General features: G+C 35.7%; 1 protein-coding gene across 1 annotated transcript; it reads left to right on the top strand.

Annotated features, from left to right (window-relative positions):
• The first annotated feature begins 19,898 nt into the window (after positions 1–19,898).
• Positions 19,899–20,813, top strand: LOC136167700 (olfactory receptor 4A15-like). Its single transcript, XM_065935211.1, has one exon. The coding sequence runs from the start codon at positions 19,902–19,904 to the stop codon at positions 20,811–20,813; it is 912 nt and encodes a 303-aa protein (XP_065791283.1). The 5' UTR covers positions 19,899–19,901.
• The last annotated feature ends 482 nt before the right edge of the window (positions 20,814–21,295 follow it).

The raw sequence follows: 21,295 nt of genomic DNA, 5'->3' as shown, positions 1-21,295 counted from the left end.
GGCAGCATGGAAATGTATGATCCATTTTTAATGAAGACTTGCTCTTTCAAGGAAAGTCATGTTTAATTATGTAAGTGTATTAAATTTCTCCTCAGAATTAATACCTTAGGCATGATAAAAAAAAAAACATTTATTATGCAAGTACTTTCAATGATTCAAGTATATTTTTAAGATTTTCCTAAATTCCTATGCTGTATTTTGTTTGATATATATTTTCAAACTTGTCACAATTTCTTAGGAGAATATATTTAGTTTTTGGTGTAAAATATCTCTATTTAGACTATAGATTTACATTCTAATGTTGAGTTAAGCTACTAGTAAATTGTTACATTTATTTTTTAGTGAAAGATACTCTTATGATTCTCTCTCAATTAATGTAATCTTTCAGAATTTAGTACTCAATAGACATTTCAGAAAACTAAAGCAAGAAATAAGATATAAAATCTTGATTTAATCCTCCTCACTCATGGATGATTCAAGTTAACATTTAAAGTGTATGTCTTGTTTTTTATCTGCAAGATGCTTATATTATTTTGCCCATATTGCTTAGCTTGTTAATATTGAAAAAGGTTAATGTCCGAGTTGCAATATTAAAAAAAAACTAAGATCATAACATCCATTCTCATCACTTCATGGCAAATAGATGGGTAAACAATGGAAACAGTGAGAGACTTTCTTTTGGAGGTCTCCAAAATCACTGCAAAAGGTGACTGCAGCCATGTAATTAAAACACATTTGCTCCTTGGAAGAAAAGCCATGACCAACCTAGAGAACATATTAAAAAGCAGAGACGTTTCTTTGCTAGCAAAGGTCCGTCTAATGATTCTATGATTTCCCAGGAAATGAATTATTAATACTTGAAGGCTTGGTTCTGAATCTGTCATAGTATGATTCTTTTCTCTTGTTTCACTTTATCCTTAACATCAGATGAAGGATCTGAGGAATCAATGCTTCGCTTCCTTTTGAATTTTCTCTGCTTTGCTTTACTGTAATATGTTCTGTGTTTTCAGTCTTTTCTTTCATTTTGTGCTTTTTAATCTCTTTTTCTGCTTGCTATAGGTCAAAACATTCTCCCACAGGTAAATATTATACTCGTGTATAATAAAATCATTCCTAAGGCAGACAATCTTATCCTATGTCCAAACAGCGATTTGTGAGTTGTAAATGCAATATTCTCTTCTATCCTTGACGTCGTGCATACTAATGCAGTTCAGTTCAGGTCAGTTGCTCAGTCGTGTCCAACTATTTGTGACCCCACGGATTGCAGCACGCCAGACCTCCCTGCCCATCACAAACTCCCGGAGTTTACTCAAACTCATGTCCATCGAGTTGGTGATGCCACTCAACCATCTCATCCTCTGACATCCCCTTCTCCTCCTGCCTTCAATCTTTCCCAGCATCAGGGCCTTTTCCAATAAGTCAGTTCTTCACATCAGGTGGCCAAAGTCTTGGAGTTTCAACTTCAACATCAGTCCTTCCAATAAATATTCAGTGCTAATTTCCTTTAGGATGGACTGATTGGATCTCCTTGAAGTCCAAGGGACTCTCCAGGGTCTTCTCCACCACCACAGTTCAAAAGTATTGAGTCTTCAGCGCTCAGCTTTGTTTATAGTCCAAATCTCACATCCATATATGACCACTGGAAAAATCATAGCCTTGACTAGATGAACTTTTGTTGGCAAAGTAATGTCTCTGCTTTTTAATATGTTATCTAGGTTGATCATAACTTTTCTTCCAAGGAACAAGCGTCTTTTAATTTCATGACTGCAGTCACCATCTGCAGTGATTTTGAAGGCCAAAAAAAATAGTCTGCCACTGTTTCCACTGTTTCTCCATCTATTTGCCATGAAGTGATGAGACCAGATGCCATGATCTTTGTTTTCTGAATGATGCACTTTAAGTCAGCTTTTTCACTCTCCTCTTTCATTTCCATCAAGAGGTTCTTTAGTTCTTTGCTTTCTGCCATAAGTGTGGTGTGATCTTCATATCTGGGGTTATTTATATTTCTCCCAGCAATCTTGATTACAGCTTGTGCTTCCTTCAGCCCAGCACTTCTCATGATGTACTCTGCATATAAGTTAAATAAGCAGGGTGACAATATATAGCCTTTACATACTCCTTTACCTATTTGGAACCAGTCTGTTGCTCCATGTCCAGTTCTAACTGTTGCTTCCTGACCTACATACAGGTTTCTCAAGAGGCAGGTCAGGTGGTCTGGTATTCCCATCTCTTTCAGAATTTTCCACAGTTTGTGTTGATCCACATAGACAAAGGCTTTGGCATAGTCAATAAAGCAGAAATATGTTTTTCTGGAACTCTCTTGCTTTTTCAGTAATCCAGTGGATGTTGGCAATTTGATCTCTGGTTCCTCTGTTTTTTCTAAAACCAGCTTGAACATCTGGAAGTTCACAGTTCATGTATTGTTCAAGTCTGGCTTGGAGAATTTTGAGCATTACTTTGCTAGCATGTGAGATGAGTGCAATTGTGCAGTAGTTTGAACATTCTTGGACATTGCTTTTCTTTGGGATTGGAATGAAGACTGACATTTTCCAGTCCTGTGCCCACTGCTGCATTTTCAAAATTTGCTGGCCTATTGAGTGCAACACTTTCAGAGCATCATCTTTGAGAATTTGAAATAGCTCAACTGGAATTACCTTCACTAGCTTTGTTATTAATATTTAATAATACTATTTATTAAATTAGCAAAATCCCAACCTTCTGTTTCATAGTGAAACACTCCAAAAAGTTAATTATCAGCATTGTTTTATCAACCTTTATGAGATGTCAAGGAACTTTTAAGTACTTTGTTTGCAATAAAACAGCAGTCCTAAGAGATAGACACTATTAGTGCATCTGTGTGTGCTCAGTTTCTCAGTCATTTTCGAGTCTTTGTGACCACATGGAATGTAGCCCACCAGATTCCTCCATCCATGGGAATTTCCAGGCAAGAACACTGGAGTGGATTGCCACTTTCCTACTCCAGGGAATCTTCTTGACCCAGGGATTGAACTCACATCTCCTGGGTCTCCTGCATTGGAATCCATATTCTTTACAACTGCACCACCTGGAAAACCCAAAGAAACTATTAGTATTCCCATCCTAATAATAATGAAACTGAGGCACAGAGATATTTCCTAAGTTGACCAAGGCCACCTAGATAATAAGTGGTGATGTTGGAATTGAACACAGTCAATTTCCAGAGCAAACATTATCCACTGCTGTGCTCTGCTCTCTCTCCAAGGATGTTTTAAATCTTAAATAGGAGCACGCTGACTGAAAAACTTATGGTGATTATTTGGTCCCTGTAATTATCCAATCCTCTTACCACTGCATGATGTTTTCCAAGTAGCAGTGATATGCTTGAAAATTGTTATTTAATTATTAAAAAAAAAATGCAAGCATGCACAAAAAATATCACAGATAGACTTGAAAGGGTTCTGAATCTGCCTAACTCTATCCTCCTTTCTTTTTTTTCCAATGAGCAGATTGAGACATATAGAAAATGACACATTACATGCTTTCCCACATCAAGTTTGGATTTTTCCCTTAAATGTGCTGGATTTTGGAATTTGGGTACTGAGGTCCTATTTTTGAGCACTCTCAGAACCACTCTGATTCTCAGAATTACTTAGCTTATGATATCTAATATTCACTCAAGTTCAGTTCAGTTCAGTCGCTCAGTCATGTCTGACTCTTTGTGACCCCATGGACTGCAGCACGCCAGACTTCCCTGTCCATCACAAACTCCTGGAGTTTACTCAAACTCATGTCCATCAAGTAGGCAATGCCATCCAACCATCTCACCCTCTATCATCCCCTTCTCCTTCTGCCTTCAATCTTTCCCAGCATCAGGGTCTTTTCCAATGAGTCAGTTCTTCTCATCAGGTGGCCAAAGTATTGGAGCTTCCAATGAATATTCAGGACTGATTTCCTTTAGGGTGGACTGATTGAATCTCCTTGCAGTCCAAGGGACTCTTAGGAGTCTTCTCCAACACCACAGTTGGAGAAGGCAATATCTGCTCAAAGACTTGCACAAATGTTCCTGGTTGTCAAAGCTCAAATCACATATCTTCATCCAATTCGCAGGGTAGTGGGGAAACATAGCTCTTTGGATTTTAGATTAGGAAAGTAGATTTAAAGTTTGGAAACTAATAGCTTATGCAAGTTGTGTTGAAAAGAGTTTTGGGTAGTCATGCACTTCCAGTGTTCACTACAGTTGGAGATATTTTTGTTATTCAGTCATCAAGTCCTGTCCAGCTCTTTGTGATCTCATAGACTGTGGCATGCCAGGCCTCCCTGTCCCTCAACATCTCCTGGTGTTTGCCAAAGTTCTTGTTCATTACATCAGTGATGCCATCGCACCATCTTATCCTCTGAATCTGCTTCTCCTTCTGCCTTCAATCTTTTCCAGCATCAGGGACTTGTCTAATGAGTCATTTGTTCACATCAGATGACCAAAATACTAGAGCTTCAGCTTCAGCATCCGTCCTTCCAGTGAATATTCAGGGTTTATCTCCCTTAAGAATGACTGGTTTGATTCCCTTGCAGTCCAAGGGACTTTCAGGAGTCTTCTCCAGCCAGTTTGAAGGCATCAATTCTTTGGCCTTCTTCCTTCTTTATGGTCCAGCTCTCACAAATGTACGTGACCACTGGGAAGTTGGGGATTAGACTCATAAAATGTGATTCATTTCTCTCAAAGATAGCGCTTCATTCCTAGAAAATTTCAGAATTTCCATGTTTCTACCTTACACACACTAAGAAAAGTAGAAATAAGGAACCATGTGGAGTTTCAAGAGAGGAAAATTATAGATACCATAAATGGTTACTCAGTCATTATTTTTACTGAATACCTGCTGTGTAGTAACTGTGTTTATTGCTGGCATAAAAACATAAATGGACAGAAGAATCCTTTACGTCCTGGCACTACCATCTTGTAGCACGTGATTTGATAGTATTTCTCAAGGAACAAATTTATGATGTGGTGTCATCTTCCCTGGAAGCTCCAATGGTAAAGAGTCTGCTTGCAGTGCAGGAGACCAGGGTTCAGTCCCTTGGTTTGGAAGATCTCCTGGAGAAGGGAATGGAAACCCACTGCAGTATTCTTGCTTGGAGAATTTCATAGACAGAAGAAACAGGGTGGGTTCCAGTTCATGCAGTCACAAAGAGTCAGATATGACTGAGTGACTCACACACACACACACACACACACACACAGACACCTTAATTTTGAGATATTTATAAAATGGTTGCTTTTTTTAACTAAAAAAAAAAAAAGTTTAACCCAGAGTTATAGGCAGAAACAATTAAGGATTAGACAAAAGGAAAGAAAATATTTTTATAAATAAGTGGGGAAATAAGTAGTAAATTCATTTACCTTGGAACAAAATGACAGGACTAATAATTTATTCTCTGTCAGCAAATGTTCCATAATGTTTCTGAAGCTTTGTTTCTTTCCTTTGTTACATCTTTCTGTCCCTAACTATATGATTAGTCTAATAGTATCATTACATGCAGATGTCATTCTTAAATTTGGTGGAAAATCACATTAAATATAATGAAGCAAGAATCTGCCTTGGGTGGACTCTTATTGTGTGACTTCATGACATATCGGTTGGAAGATATAAAATGTCCCATGATCTTTGTTTCTCTCAGGGAGAAGATGGTATACTCTTCAGAACTGTCATAACTTTTTCAGGAGGTGCAATAGCTGTTTCAAGTATGCCTCTCAATAGCTCAGTACAGTTAGTTTTGCTATATTTTCCAAGAATAATGAGATACACAGGAAAAAAGTGGAAAATTTTCCTTTTTGAAGTTACTACAAAATAAGTTAATTACAGGGAAGAATTCTCCCTTTAAATAGTCACTAATCTCTTATGTGATATAGCTTTGCCTTTTTGATGGATTACTCTAATGTGGATTTTTTTTTCCTGTTTAAATCATAGAATTCCTTTAAAGTCAGAGCTACCATGATAATAATAACAGTTTAAAAAAAATTGAAATACTTTGTAGTGGACAGACATATTCATCTGACATCAAATATGTCTTTAAGAAACAATGCAGATTTCTGTCTTTGATGGTCACATTCGGATTGAAGAGACATTTTTGCTGACTGTTTACAAGTCTCTGAAAGGTAAATCTATAATAGTTAATAATAGAAGACAAGTTTTTCAAATGTGTAAGTTGCTTCATCATGGAGGAAATTATTTTAAACTCAAGTTTATAAAAACTGACAAACATCTGGAATCACATGAGTTTTGAAGTCAAATAGTTTTTAATTAGTCCCTCAGAAATATGTGATTTGAGAAAATTAAATATTCTTAGTTGTCTCTTCAGTTATAACATAAGGATCATAATACTTGTTAGAATACATAATACTTGTAAAGAATGCTATATGTTAATTGTGATTATATGTGTGTGTGTGTGTGTGTGTGTGTGTGTATGGATGTATATAAGTGTATCTAAAAATGCATATATATATATATATAATTAATGTTATATGTATACAGTTTCTGCATACAATTTTGCATAATAAATGATAGGTGCTCTTCTTGCAATGATAATATTTTCTTTCCTTAAACACTTTTATACCATATATTGAGATAGAGAACATCTAGGAAGGAATAATGTTATTTGTGAAATTTTAAAAACAATTTTAATAAATGTTAAATTGATAAATATTTGGAGATATGAATTAGGTAGCATGGTTAAACAGGTGATGAGAAGAGTGAGCATCAATGTCTTAGGAATGAATGAACTCAAATGGATGGAGTGGGCAAATTTAATTTAGATGGCCACTTCCCTGGTGGCTCAGATGGTGAAGTGTCTGCCTGCAATATGGGAGACCCAGGTTTGATCCCTGGGTCGGGAAGATCCTCTGGAGAAGGAAATGGCAATCCACTCCAGTACCCTTGCCTGGGAAATCCCATGGATAGAGGAGACTGGGATGCTACAGTCCATGGTGTCACAAAGAGTTAGACATGACTGAGCAACTTCACTATATCTACTACTATAGGCAAGAATCCCTTAGAAGAAATGGAGTAACCTTCATAGTCAACAAAAGAGTCTGAAAGACAGTACTTGGGTTCAATCTCAAAAACCACAGACGATCTCTGTTAGTTTCCAAGGCAAATCATTCAACATTACAATAATCCAAGTCTATGCCCCAACCACTAATGCTGAAGAAGCTGAAATTAAATGGTTCTATGAAGATATACAAGACCTTCGAGAACTAACACCAAAAAAAAAAAAAAAAAAAAAAATCTGAATACAGACGAATTCAAAAATTGTTACCCTTGTTTTGAATCGATAAATTAACTGAAATGATTATTCAATCAGATATTACACTTTTGTGACTATACATGAGCATGTTTTTTATGGAATCATTTTTTATCTTCTCTTGTTTTCTCATTTCTCCTTTGAAACTCAGTGAAGTGTTGTTCTCTCTAGGATGCTTTCCCAGATACCATGCTTCTTTAGTTGTTCTGCCACAGTGAACCCTTATCCCACATGAATAGATTTATAGTGACAGCCATTCTGACCAGTGTGAGGCAATACCTCATTGTAATTTTGATTTGTATGTCTGTGTTGGAGAAGACTGTTGAGAGTCCCTGGGACTGCAAGGAGATCCAACCAGTCCATCATCAAGGAGATCAGTCCTGGGTGTTCATTGGAGAAACTGACGTTGAAGCTGAAACTCCAATCCTTTGGCCACCTCATGCGAAGAGTTGACTCATTGGAAAACTCCTTGATGCTAGGAGGGATTGGGGGCAGGAGGAGAAGGGGACGACAGAGGATGAGATGGCTGGATGACATCACTGACTTAATGGACGTGAGTTTGAGTAGTCTCTGGGAGTTGGTGATGGACAGGGAAGCCTGGTGAGCTGCAATTCATAGGGTCGCAAAGAGTCGGACATGACTGAGCGACTGAACTGAATGGAATAACGAGCGATGTTGAGCACCTTTACATGTGTTTTTTGGCAATCTGTATTTCTTCTTTGCAGAAATATCTGTTTAGGTTTTTTTACCCATTTTTTTTTTTATTAGGTTGGTTGTTTTTCTGATACTGAGGTATATGAACTGCTTGTATATTTTAGAGATTAATCCTTTGTCAGTTGCCTCACTTGCAATTATTTTCTCCCATTCTGAGGTTTGTCTTTTCATTTTATTTATAGTTTGCTTTTGCTGTACAAAAGCTTTTGAGTTTACTTAGGTCTCATTCATTTGTTTTTGTTTATGCTACTCTAGGAGGTGGATCAAAGAGAATCTTACTGCGATTCATGTCAAAGACTGTTCTGCTTACATTTTCCTCTATGAGTTTTATAGTGTCTGTCCTTATATTTAGGTCTTTGATTCATTTTGAGGTTTTTTTTTGTGTGTGTGTGTGTATGTGTGTGTGTGTGTGTGTGTGTGTGTGTGTGTGTGTGTGTGTGTGTGTATGGTGTTAGGAAGTATTTTAGTTTCATTATTTAATATGTAGCTGTCCAGTTTTCCCAGCACCACTTATTGAATAGGCTGCCTTTTCTCCTTTCTATATTCTTGATTCCTTTGTCAAAGATAAAGTGTCTTTAGATATGTGGGTTTATCTCTGGATTTTCAATCTGTTCCACTGAACTGTATTTCTGTTTTTAGACCAATACCGTACTGTCTTGATTACTGTAGCTTTATAGTATAGCCTAAATTCAGGGAACCTGATTCCTCCAGCTCTGTCTGTTTTTCTTTCACAAGATTGCTTTGGCTATTTTTGATTTTTGTGTTTGCATTCATATTGCACATTATTTTTTTTATTATAGTTCTGTGGAAAATGTCATTTGTCATTTTACAGGGATTGTACTGAATCTGAAGATTTCTTTGGGTAGTATAGTTACTTTCACAAGAACATGATATATCTCTCCATCTGTTTGTGTCATCTTTGATTTCTTTCATCAGCATCTTATATTTTTCTGCATACAGGTCTTTTGTCTCCTTAGGTAATTTATTCCTAGACGTTTCATTGTATTTTATTTTTGTTGTTGTTGTTGTTGCAGTAGTGAGAGTATTGTTTCCTTAATTTCTGTCCCTGATTTTCCATTGTTAATATATAGGAATATAAGAGATCATTGTGTATTAATTTTGTATTCTATGGCTTTACCAAATTCAGTGATTAGCTCTAGTAGCTTTCTGGTGGCAACTATCAAGTTTTCTATGTATAGGATCATGTCATCTGCAAACAATTACAGTTTAAAAAAACTCAAAGTAGAAGAGAAGAAATAATGAAAATCAGAGCAGAAATAAATGAAAAAGAAATGAAGCAAACATAGCAAAGATCAATAAAACTAAAAGATGGTTCTTAAAGAAAATAAACAAAATTGATAAGCCAGTTGCCAGACTCATCAAGAAAAGAAGGAAGAAAACCCAAATCAATAAAATTATACGTAGAAAAGTTACAACAGACACTGCAGAAATATATAGGATCATAAAAGACTTTTAAGAGCAACTATATGCCAATAAAATGGACAATCTGGGAGAAATGGACAAATTCTTAGAAATGTAGAACATTCAAAGACTGAATTAGGAAGAAATAGAAAATATAAATATACCAGTCCCAAACAGTGAAATTTAAACCATGATAAAATTCTTCCAACAAACAAAAGCCCAGAGCTAGATGACTTCATAGACAGATTCTGTCAAATGTTTAAAGAAGACCTAACACCTATCCTTCTCTTTCAAAAAACTGCAGAGGGAGGAAAACTCCCAAATGCGTTCTACAAGGCCACCATCACCCTGATACCAACACCAGACAAAGATATCATAACAAACAAACAAATAAACAAAAACTATAGGCCAATATCACTGATGAATATAGATGCAAAATCTCTCAACAAAATACTAACAAACAGAATCAAACAATACACTAAAATGAATATACACCATGATCAAGTGGGGTTTATCTCATGGATGCAAGGATTCTTCAATATATGCAAGTTAATCAATGTGATATACTATATTAACAAATTGAAAGATAAAAGCTGTATGATCATCTCAATAGAAGCAGGAAAAGCTTTAGACAAAATTCAACACTCACTTATGATTAAAAAAAAAATCTCTTCACAAAGTGGACATAGAAGGAACCTATCTCAACATAATAAAGGTCATAAAGGATAAACAGACAGCAAACATTATTCTCAATGGTAAAACTAAATGGAAAAAGTAAAAGCATTTCCTCTGAGATCAGGAACAAGTCAAGGGTGCCCACTTTTTGCCACTATTATTCAACAATATTGTTTTGAAATTACTAGCATGGCACTCAGAAAAGAAAAGACAAATAAAAGGAATCCAGATGGGAAAGTAGTCTTAATTGCTTTTTTGTGCTGGTCAATGATAATATCAAAATTCAACATCCTTTCATAGAAAAAAAATAAAATCTCTCAATAAATAGTGTATTGAAGGAATGTTCCTGAGCATAATACATGTGGCATATGATGAATTCACATGTCACATCATACTTAACATTGAAAGATTGAAAACATTTCCATTAAAACCTAGATCAAGACAAGAGATGTCTGAAGTGAGATTATTTTACTTAGTAAATGTTTACATAATTTTACTGTCAGTAAATGATGGCAGTCACTTCCTACCTTTTGGACATCAGATTCAACATCATCTTTTAGGAAATACCTTATCTGATTATGTTATTCATAGTAGAATTCTCCCTCTTATTTCTGTCACAGTACTCTATTTTTTGTTTTATAAGTGCTAAATAGGATTACAACTTAAGTATTAAATTGTTACCTTTTATATTGTCTGACTCCATTATGAGAATGTAAGATCTCTGTGGAAAGTTTTACATGGTGTATTCCCCTGTTTTATTAATTGCTGTGTCTCTACCTATAGCATAGTTTTTGGCTATAGCATAGCAGTGTCCACGGGACTGGAAAAGGTCAGTTTTCATTCAATCCCAAAGAAAGGCAATCTCAAAGAATGTTCAAACTACCACACAGTTGCACTCTTCTCACACACTAGTAAAGTAATCTCAAAATTCTCCAAGCCAGGCTTCAGCAACACGTGAACCATGAACTTCCAGATGTTCAAGCTGGTTTTAGAAAAGGCAAAGGAACTAGAGATCAGATTGCCAACATCCACTGGATCATTGAAAAAGCAAGAGAGTTCCAAGAAAACCATCTATTTCTGCTTTATTGACTATGCCACAGCATTTAACAGTGTGGATCACAATAAACTGTGGAAAATTCTGAAAGAGATGGGAATACCAGACTACCTGACCTGCCTCTTGAGAAACCTATAAGCAGGTCAGGAAGCAACAGTTATAACTGGATATGGAACAACAGATTGGTTCCAAATAGGACACAGAATATGTCAAGGCTGTATGTTGTCATCCTGCTTATTTAACTTATATCCAGAGTACATCATGAGAAACGCTGGACTGGAAGAAGCACAAGCTGGAATCAAGATTGCCAGGAGAAATATAAATAACCTCAGATATGCAGATGACACCACCCTCATGGCAGAAAGTGAAGAAGAACTAAAGAGTCTCTTGGTGAAAGTGAGAGTGAAAAAGTTGGCTTAAAGCTCAACATTCAGAAAACTAAGATTGTGGCACCTGGTCCCATCACTTCATGGCAAATAGATGGGGAAACAGTGGAAACAGTGTCAGACTTTATTTTTTTGGGATCCAAAATCACTGCAGATGGTGATTGCAACCCTTAAATTAAAAGACGCTTACTTCTTAGAAGGAAAATTATGACCAACCTAGACAGCATATTGAAAAGCAGAGACAAACTTTGCCAACAAAGATCCATCTTCAAGGCTATGGTTTTTCCAGTAGTTATGTATCGATGTGAGAGTTGGACTATAAAGGAAGCCGAGTGCCAAAAAATTGATGCTTTTGAACTGTGGCATTGGAAAAGACTCTTGAGAGTCCCTTGGACTGCAAGGAGATCAAACCACTCAGTCCTAAAGAAAATAAGTCCTGAATATTCATTGGAAACACTGATGTTTGAAGCTGAAACTCCAATACTTTGGCCACCTGATGGGAAGAGCTGACTCATTTGAAAAGATCCTGATCCTGAGAAAGATTAAGGGCAGGAGGAGAAGGGGAAGACAGAGGTTGAGATGGTTGGATGGCATCACCCACTCAATGGACATCAGTTTGGGTGGGCTCCGAGAGATGTGATGGACAGGGAGGCTGGGCGTGTTGCGGTTCATGGGGTCACAAAGAGTCAGACACGACTGAGCGACTAAACCGAACTGAACTGAACCCATAGCATAGTTTGTGTAATAAAATGCTGCACATTGCATACCTGTTCAGCTGTTTCTGACTCTTTGTGCCCCATGGACTTTAGCCCGCTAAGTTCCTTTGTCTATGGGATCTCCTAGGCAAGAATACTAGAGTGGGTTTCCATTCCTTTCTCCAATGGGATCTTCCCGACGCAGAGATCAAATCCATGTCTCCTATGTTGGCAGGCAGACTCTTTACCACCCAGCCACCAGGGAAGCTCTTGTGTAATAAAATAGGTATCTTAAATTAAAAGAAAGCTAATAATTGGATAAAATTAATCATTCTATATGATTTGATTATAAAATTTTTGTATATATTGCCAACGTGTAGGCAATATAAACTAAACTATAAATAAAAAGAGAGGATAAACTTGCTGTGGCAAGAGGGGAAATACATGATAAATTAATGTTCACTGAAACAAAATGATTGGGCTAATATTTTGCTTTTGACTGCCAATAGTCTCAACATGGTTCTCAAACTGTCTTTTTGCCCCATGTTTCATGTTTCATCTTTCTGTCCCTAATTCTGAGATGTGATCTAATAGTATCTTTACATATAGAAACACTATTAAAATTTACTGGAAAATCACAGTGAATTTAATTAAGCAAGAATCAGCCTTGGGCACATTCCAATTCTAAGACAATTGTAAATGTGACTAGAAAGGATAAAAACTCCAGTGTCCTTTGACACGCTTGGGAGAAATAGAGTTGGACTATAAAGAAAGCTGAGCACCAAAGAATTGATGCTTTTGAACTCTGGTGTTGGAGAAGACCCTTGAGAGTCCCATGGACTGTGAGGAAATCCAATCAGTCCATCCTAAAGGAGATCAGTCCTGGGTGTTCATTGGTAGGACTGATTTTGAAACTGAAATTCCAATACTTTGGCCACCTGATGCGAAGAGCTGACTCATTTTGAAAGGACCCTGATGCTGGGAAAGGTTGAGGGCAGGAAGAGAAGGGGGCAGTAGAGGATAAGATGGTTGGGTGGCATCACCGACTCAATGGACACGAGTTTGGGCGGGCTTCAGGAGTTGGTGTTGGAGAGGGAGGCCTGGTGTGCTGCAGCTCATGGGATCGCAAAGAGTCGGACACGACTGAGTGACAGAACTGAACTGAACTGAACTGCACCAATTTATATTCCTTACAATAGTGTATAGGTTTCCAAAAATGTTCACCATCCTTACCAAAATTCCTTTTTCAGAAGTTCATGGAATTCACTCATTCAGACTCTGCCCTTATTATCTGATCATTTCCCAAAGGCTTCACAATATTATCACACTTGACACAAATATTCAAAACACAACAAAGTTCTAATTTCATACTTTGTCATAGAGGTATCCAGTTTTACCAACTCAAAGAAGATATTTTCTTTTCCACATATTTTACTCATGGCTCCCTTTTCAAAGGTAAGTTAATGATATATGCATGTTTTTTTTTCCAGACTTTTTATTCTGTTCATTGGTCTATATGTCTGTTTTTATGTCAGTACCATACTGTTTTGATTAGTGCATTTTGTAATATATTTTGAAATTAGAAAGTGAGATGTCTTCAACTTTATTCTACTTTCTCAAATTTCTTTGACTATTAGAGTCATGAATTTTATGATGATTTTTGTATTTCTGTTAAAAACGTCATTGGGTGTGTATTGAAACCATGAAGTGGTTTTCCTATTGTGTTCATTTTAACAATACTTATTCCTACAATTCATGAACATAGATATCTTATCACTCATGTTTATTCAGTTTTTTCATTAAGGAGCTATATTTTAGTGTGCAAATATTCTTGGTTAAATTTATTCCTAAGTGTTTTATCCTTTTTGATGCTATTGTATATGAAATTAATTTCTTAATTTCTATTTTGGATAACTCATTGTTAGTATATGTAAATTCAGCTATTTGTGTGTATTGATTTTGTATCCTGCAACTTTGTTAAATTTTTTAATTAGTTCTAGCAGCTTTAGTCTCAATATTTAGTATTTTCTGTATGTAAGAGCATGTCTATTATGCAGTCTTCAAATATGACTTTCTGCTTTTAGTATCATGCACTTGAGATTTATGCATATTATTGTGTCTATCAGTGGCCTGTTAATTTTATTTCTGAGTAGTGCATTTTGGGCCTCCCAGGTGGCACTAGCGGTAAAGAATCCATTTGCCAATGCAGGAGCCATGAGAGGCAGGTTTAAGCCCCATGTCAAGAAGATCTCCTGGAGTAGGAAATGGAAAACCACTCCAGTGTTCTTGTCCGGGGAATCGCATGGACAGAGGAGCCTGGCAGACTACAGTTCATTGGGTCACAAAGAGTCAGACACGACTGAAGTAGCACAAACACACAACAGTGCATTTTAGGGGTGTATCACAGTTCGTTTATTCTCCTCTTAATTAAGAGATGTCTTCACTGTTTCCAGTTATTTGAAATTATGAATAAACTGCTGTGGATATCCACATAAAGTTATTGAAAAAACAAGCAAAGCAGAAAAAACATGAAATAGTTATTTTTAAGACACTAGATGTCGGAAACAACAGTGATCAGTGACAGACGGGACACAGAGAGGCTGAGCCCTAGGATTTTTCACATTTATTACCTCTCAAAGTTTCCATCTGTGGTTCAGAGAGGGACGCCTCAAATAATCCTGGTAGACTTCCTGAGTTGTGTAGGTGCAGCTGAGGGTCTGAGATCATTAAGACAGCCAGAATACTCAGAGTACAGTACTGCAGAAGATACACCTATAAACCTGGGTGGCAAGACTGTGGTGAGGGCATAGGGAAATGGAGATGCGGAAGTAGAGGGAGAGAGAAAATGAGAGACTGAGGGAAGAAATGCTGGAGAACTGCCGAGGACTCCCTTCAACTACTCATCAGCGCACTGACTGGTGCATGCATCTGAGGTAAGTTCCTGAGCCTGGGGAAAGACATAGCCAGACGAATTAGAGAGAAGAATGCTTGGTGCTTACCCACTGGGCCAGGAATGGTGCCTATCTTAGCAGTGAAAACCCTCAGATTTCAAGGGTCCAGTGCATTGAGTTCAATATTGAAGAAGATTTTGCTTCAGTAGTGGGACATAATTATCCCTAGATTGAGCACTTTCAAGACGTGGTCATAAACTCTTTCAGCAAAAATTTCAAAAATTCAAATTTTATTGCTAGCTTCCCAGGTGGCGCTAGTGGTAAAGAACCCACCTGCCAATGCAGGAGACAGAAGAGAAGCTATCCAAAAGAACCTAACTAAATATTGTGTTCAGAATTCTCTGTCTTTGTTAATTTGTGAGATTAATCTGATTATTTTCCTTGTGATGCCCTTGCTTTGTCTTTTATGAAGGTCATGCTGGATGCATAAAATAAGTTATAAAGTAATATTATTTTTCATCTCTCAAGGTGTCTAAGATTGGTTCTATTTTTTGATTCATTGTTATATAGAATTATTGATAAAACTATATGAGAATTAATTTTTGTTTTGAAAAGGGAAGGATTCTAACTGGGAGGACCCTGAGGAGTCGGGTGGGGAGGGAGGTGGGAGGGGGGATCGGGATGGGGAATACATGTAACTCTATGGCTGATTCATGTCAATGTATGACAAAACCCACTGAAATGTTGTAAAGTGATTGGCCTCCAACTAATAAAATAATATTAAAAAAAAAATAAATAAATAAATAAAATAAAATAAAATAAAATAAATAGCAGTCTAAATGTACAAAAAGGTTACTGATTAAATAATCACTTAATACAACAAAGGTATGCTTTATAATTTGCAAAGTGTTATGTATAAAATTGTATAAAATTAATGCACCAAAGAGGGACTACTCTGCTGGTCCAGTGGTTAAGAATCTGGCTTAAAAAAAAAATAAAAAAAAAAAAAAAAAAAAAAAAAAAATAAAAACTTTACTTAAGTATTACATTAAGTTTTTAATGAATTTTTTGTGTGTGTTTAGAACATTATGTTCCTTGTAGCAGTTTTCCATTTTCTTTTAGTTTACAAGTGTATTGCCACAAATTAATATGTAATATCCTTTATTTATTTTTTTAAGATCTGTCGACTCTGCAATGGTGATCTTATTTTCCTTTTTTAAGGACCCTTTTTGTGCACCATTTTAAAGTTTTTGTTGAGTTTATTGCAATATTGATTCTGTTTTGCTTTGTTCTTTTAACCTAGAGGCATGTGGGGTCTCAGCCCTCTGACCACGGACTGAACCCGTACTGCTTGCACTGGACGGTGAAGTCTTAACCCCTGTATCACCAGGGAAGTCTCCCATCTTCATTTTTGGTATTGAGAGTTTGCTCTTTCTCTTAATTTGTCTTAATTTTTAATTTCCTTTATTAAAAATTCTTAATGTTCTTAATTAAAAATTAATTCTTAATTTTGAAATTTTCTTTTCTCTTAATTTTTCTGGTTTTCTAAGATGTTATCAGTTTTATTACACTTTTAAAGATCTAAGTCTTGGTTGTATGTATTTTCTCAATTTTTTACTTATTTTACTTCTGTGATTTCTGTCTTCTATTTATCATTTTCATTCTACAATGATGTCTGGGTTTATTTTCCTTTCCTTCTTCTAGGTTCTTGAGATAGTAGCTCAAGATGATAGTTCATTCCTTATAAAATGTCTTGTCTTCTAAAACTTGCATGTAACAAGATAAATGTATGTTTTAGCACTCCTTTAGCTGCATCCAGGTACTTTATGCATATTTATACTTATATGCGGGGCTTCTCCAGTGGCTCAGCAGTGAAGAATCTGCCTGCAATGCAGGAGACATGAGTTTGATCCCTGGGTTGGAAAGATTCTTGGAGGAGGGCTTGACAAATCACTTCAGTCTTGTTGCCTGAGAATCCCATGAACAGAGGCACCTGACAGGGTACAGTTCATAGGTCTGTAAAGAGTTGAAAATGACTGAAGTGACTGAGCAAGCAGGCATGCATGCATGTATAAATATATTATATGTAATATGCATTATATATGTATACTATGTCTACTATGTATACATTATCTGTATACTATATATATTATGTATACTCACTTATATATCTTTCAGATATCTTTTATAAATATGTGCACCATTATCTTTCTATTGAAAATTTATTTTTCAAAATATTCACAGGTAATTTAGGGTTGTGTTGTTTAATTTGTAAATAATTAGAAAATTTTATATCTTTGCCATCAATTTATTTAATTACATTATATACACACATGCATTTATATATATAATCATACAGGATATATGTATATATAGTATGCATATCCTGTATGATTTAAGTCCTTTGAAATGCACTGAAATTGTGTCATAGCCTAAGGTATTATTTCTTTTGGTGAATGCCACATGAACATTTAGAGGTGAGTGGAATATTAGCCACAAAATATTCTCTTTCCACATCGCCATACTAACACAGATTCTATCAACATGCCTGTCTGAAAATATGTGACAATTTTTTTCTGTATTAGAAACAAGTTTTAAATGACTTATTCTGAATTGAAAGTTCATCATCTTCTGGAAATCAGACCAGAGGTAAACTTAAACAGATTTGCCTATTTTGGAAGGTCATGATTTAAATAAGACAGTTTTTGTGTATTTCATTTCTGTTTAGTTTGAACTTTTCCCTTTTGGTTACTTGACATCAAGTTATTCTTCAGGGATTTTCCTCCAGAGAACCAGGTTCTGTAAGTCCCATTCTGCATGGTGACTATCCTCATGGCATCTCTGGAGATACTTTACTCTCTAAATTATGATGAAGGTTCCAAAAATTCAATCAGACAAGAATCACCCTTGGAGATGGACCAAATGAATGACTCAATAATACGTGCTGCAATTAAATGTAGATAAAATATTTGCAGACCTTTGCTCTTACTCAGAGGTTATTTGTCTCTACCATTAATCACATGACAGACTTCTTCACAGACTGAAATGATGGACTCAACATATAATAAAATATGTATGTGAAATTGTTCTTTATCTTTCAGGAAACCCATAAATTAATAATACTATATGAAGATAGGACAGAATAACTGATTGAAAATCGAAGTGTTGTAAAGTCAATTTCACAATTTCAATTTTAATTGTATAAAACATGAGCAGCAAGATTTTAATGTAAACAGTCATACACAATTTGGAGTTTTCTCTAAAACCAAAATGTCGATTTAACTTTCGTTTGTTATCAGGACAAATCCTGTGAACAATGAGTATTTTGGTTTTCTGTTCACAATCAAGATTCAGAGTTCCTTATGTAACACAGTATTCATATTCATTTTCAAATTTGCAACAATTTGAAAGGCAATATTTTTCTGAATGACTGAATTGAATTGGATTTCCTACAAGCCTGGAACAAGTTTGCCTAATGGAAACAATCAATGTCCAGCGATGCTGCATTTATCATACTTTCTTTGTTCTTGGTGATAGAATCAGTGCCTGAAGGACAAGAGAGAAAGCATCAGAGAACAGAACGTAAATCAAAGGAAGATCTCATGCAGGTAACCCAGGAAGTGTATTTATGCGCTCGTCTCTTAATTAGGCTTTACACTTTGCAAGAGTTTGCTGGTGATGTGAGAATTCAGTCTTTTAAAATGTTTTCTATGTGTTTGTCTTAATCAGACATTTTAGGGATACTTTGTGACTACTAAAATATGTGAAGATTGATTTAATACAGTAAAACTCATTTGGATATTTTCATATCATAAAGATTCAGAATAAATTTACCTTCTCTAACATCAAATATTCTTATAAATTCATTTTGAGTATATCTACCTGGGGATATTTTAATGGGCAGTTATTTCTGAATCTCATGATAGGTTTAACTGATATGTCCTCTAGGCATTATTTATTGATCTCTTAAAAATTAGAGGATGATGTAGCATCTTTATACCTTGAGTGGTCTTCACAACTTCAAGATAATATTGTAGTAAGCACAGTGTTACTTCGATTCTTATTTTTTCTGTTCACAGGTGAGTTTCAGCATCCTATCATATATTTGTTGGCCATATAAATGTATTCTTCTCCAATTGTTTATATTTTTCTTTAATATTTTATTTATATACTTTATTTATTAATTGATCAGAGATATTTGTCTGTTTTAGGTATTACCTCTGTGTATATACTCTAAAATATAAATCATTTCCACAAATTGCCTTCATCTGTCTACATAATGGTATTTTCCTAAATCCTTAAAAATTTTTGAAATTGTCAAATCTATCTATTTGGGATTTCAATGATTGCTTAAGCAGCATCCTGCATCCTGGGGATGTAGAAAGTCATTTCCTTTATTAACCAGAATGTAAATATGGAACAAATTGTGCCTTAATTTTCTTATTAGATTTTTATCAATTTTTGTTTTTAAGTAAGGTATTAATTATACATACAATTTTATTAGCTTCCAGATGGGAAGGTAGTTGTGGCAATTAATTTATTTAATTATGTGTTCTTTTCCCACACATGTCTTTTAATGACTTGCCTCTCCATTAGTGTATAAGATTGTTGAGGTTATGGATGATGTTTTAATCAGTCTCATCTTATGATGTCTTAAAGTACTGGAGCATGATAACAATCGCTTGAATGAATAAACAAATTATCTTCAGATTTCAAGAATTTGCCAGTAATAATTATATTTACAAGTAATTCTGTCCTGAACTCTGAAATAAAATATAGAGAAGAATCTATGGAACAAAGGAACAATGTAACTGAGTTTATCCTTGTAGGACTCACTCAGAGCCCCCAGGGTCAGAAAATATTGTTTGTTGTGTTCTTGCTTATCTATATTGTGACAATGATGGGCAACCTACTCATTGTCATGACTGTGGTGATTAGTCCAACCCTGGATGCCCCTATGTACTTCTTTCTTGGCTACTTATCGTTTATGGATGCTGTTTATTCAACTACCATCACTCCAAATATGATTATAGACTTATTGTGTGAGAAGAAAACCATTCCGCTCCAAGCTTGCATGGCCCAGCTTTTTACAGAGCACTTATTTGGTGGTGCTGAGATTTTACTCCTGGTGGTCATGGCCTATGACCGCTACGTGGCCATCTGCAAACCCTTGCATTATTTGACAATCATGAATCAGCGGCTATGTGTTCTGCTGCTGCTGTTGGCCTGGGTTGGTGGGTTTTTACATGCAGTAGTTCAACTACTCTTAGCTTACAATCTTCCCTTCTGTGGCCCCAATGTCATTGACCACTTTATGTGTGACATGTACCCTTTGTTAAAACTGGCCTGCACTGACACCTACATTATTGGCCTCATTGTGGTTTTCAATGATGGAGCAATCTGTGTGGTCATCTTTATTTTCTTACTCATCTCCTATGGGGTCATCCTGCACTCCCTGAAGAATCTTAGTCAGGAAGGGAGACGCAAAGCCTTATCCACCTGCGGCTCCCACATCACTGTTGTGCTCCTCTTCTTTGTGCCCTGTACTTTTATGTATGTGAGACCTCCTTCCACCTTACCCATTGATAAATCCTTGGCTGTGTTTTACACCATTATGACCCCTATGTTGAACCCTCTAATCTATACTCTGAGAAATGGAGAGATGCAAAATGCCATGAAAAAGCTCTGGATCAGAAAATGAAAATAAGGCAGGCAGCAGGGAAACATATTACCTATTTTCCCTGAAGATTTGCTCTTTCCAGGAAAGTCATGTGTGACTATTTAATTGTAGTAAATTTCTCCACAGTTCTAATACATTGGACATGATGAAAGTGTTTATTCTGAGAATGCTTCTAATGATTAAAGCACACTTTTAAGATTTTCATAATTTCCTGGTTCATACTATTTTGTTTAAAATATATTTTTATGATTGTTAAATTTCTTAGGAAATGTATTTAGTTTTTGGTGTAAAATCTCTCTATTGAGAGTATAGGCTTATGTTCTTATGATGAGTTAAATTGTAATTAAAACTGTAAATTTATCTTTTTAGTGGAAGATATTCTTATGTTTTTCTCTCCAATAATGTAATCTTTCAGAATTGTAGGACTCAAAGGAAATTTGAGAAAAATAAAATAATACAAAAACTTGGAATATTCTTCCCCACATAAAGACTGTTCATATTAA

The sequence above is a fragment of the Muntiacus reevesi genome, chromosome 4 (genome assembly GCF_963930625.1).
Source record: "Muntiacus reevesi chromosome 4, mMunRee1.1, whole genome shotgun sequence".
Lineage (NCBI taxonomy): Eukaryota > Metazoa > Chordata > Mammalia > Artiodactyla > Cervidae > Muntiacus > Muntiacus reevesi.
This window is presented reverse-complemented; position numbering and strand designations above follow the sequence as displayed.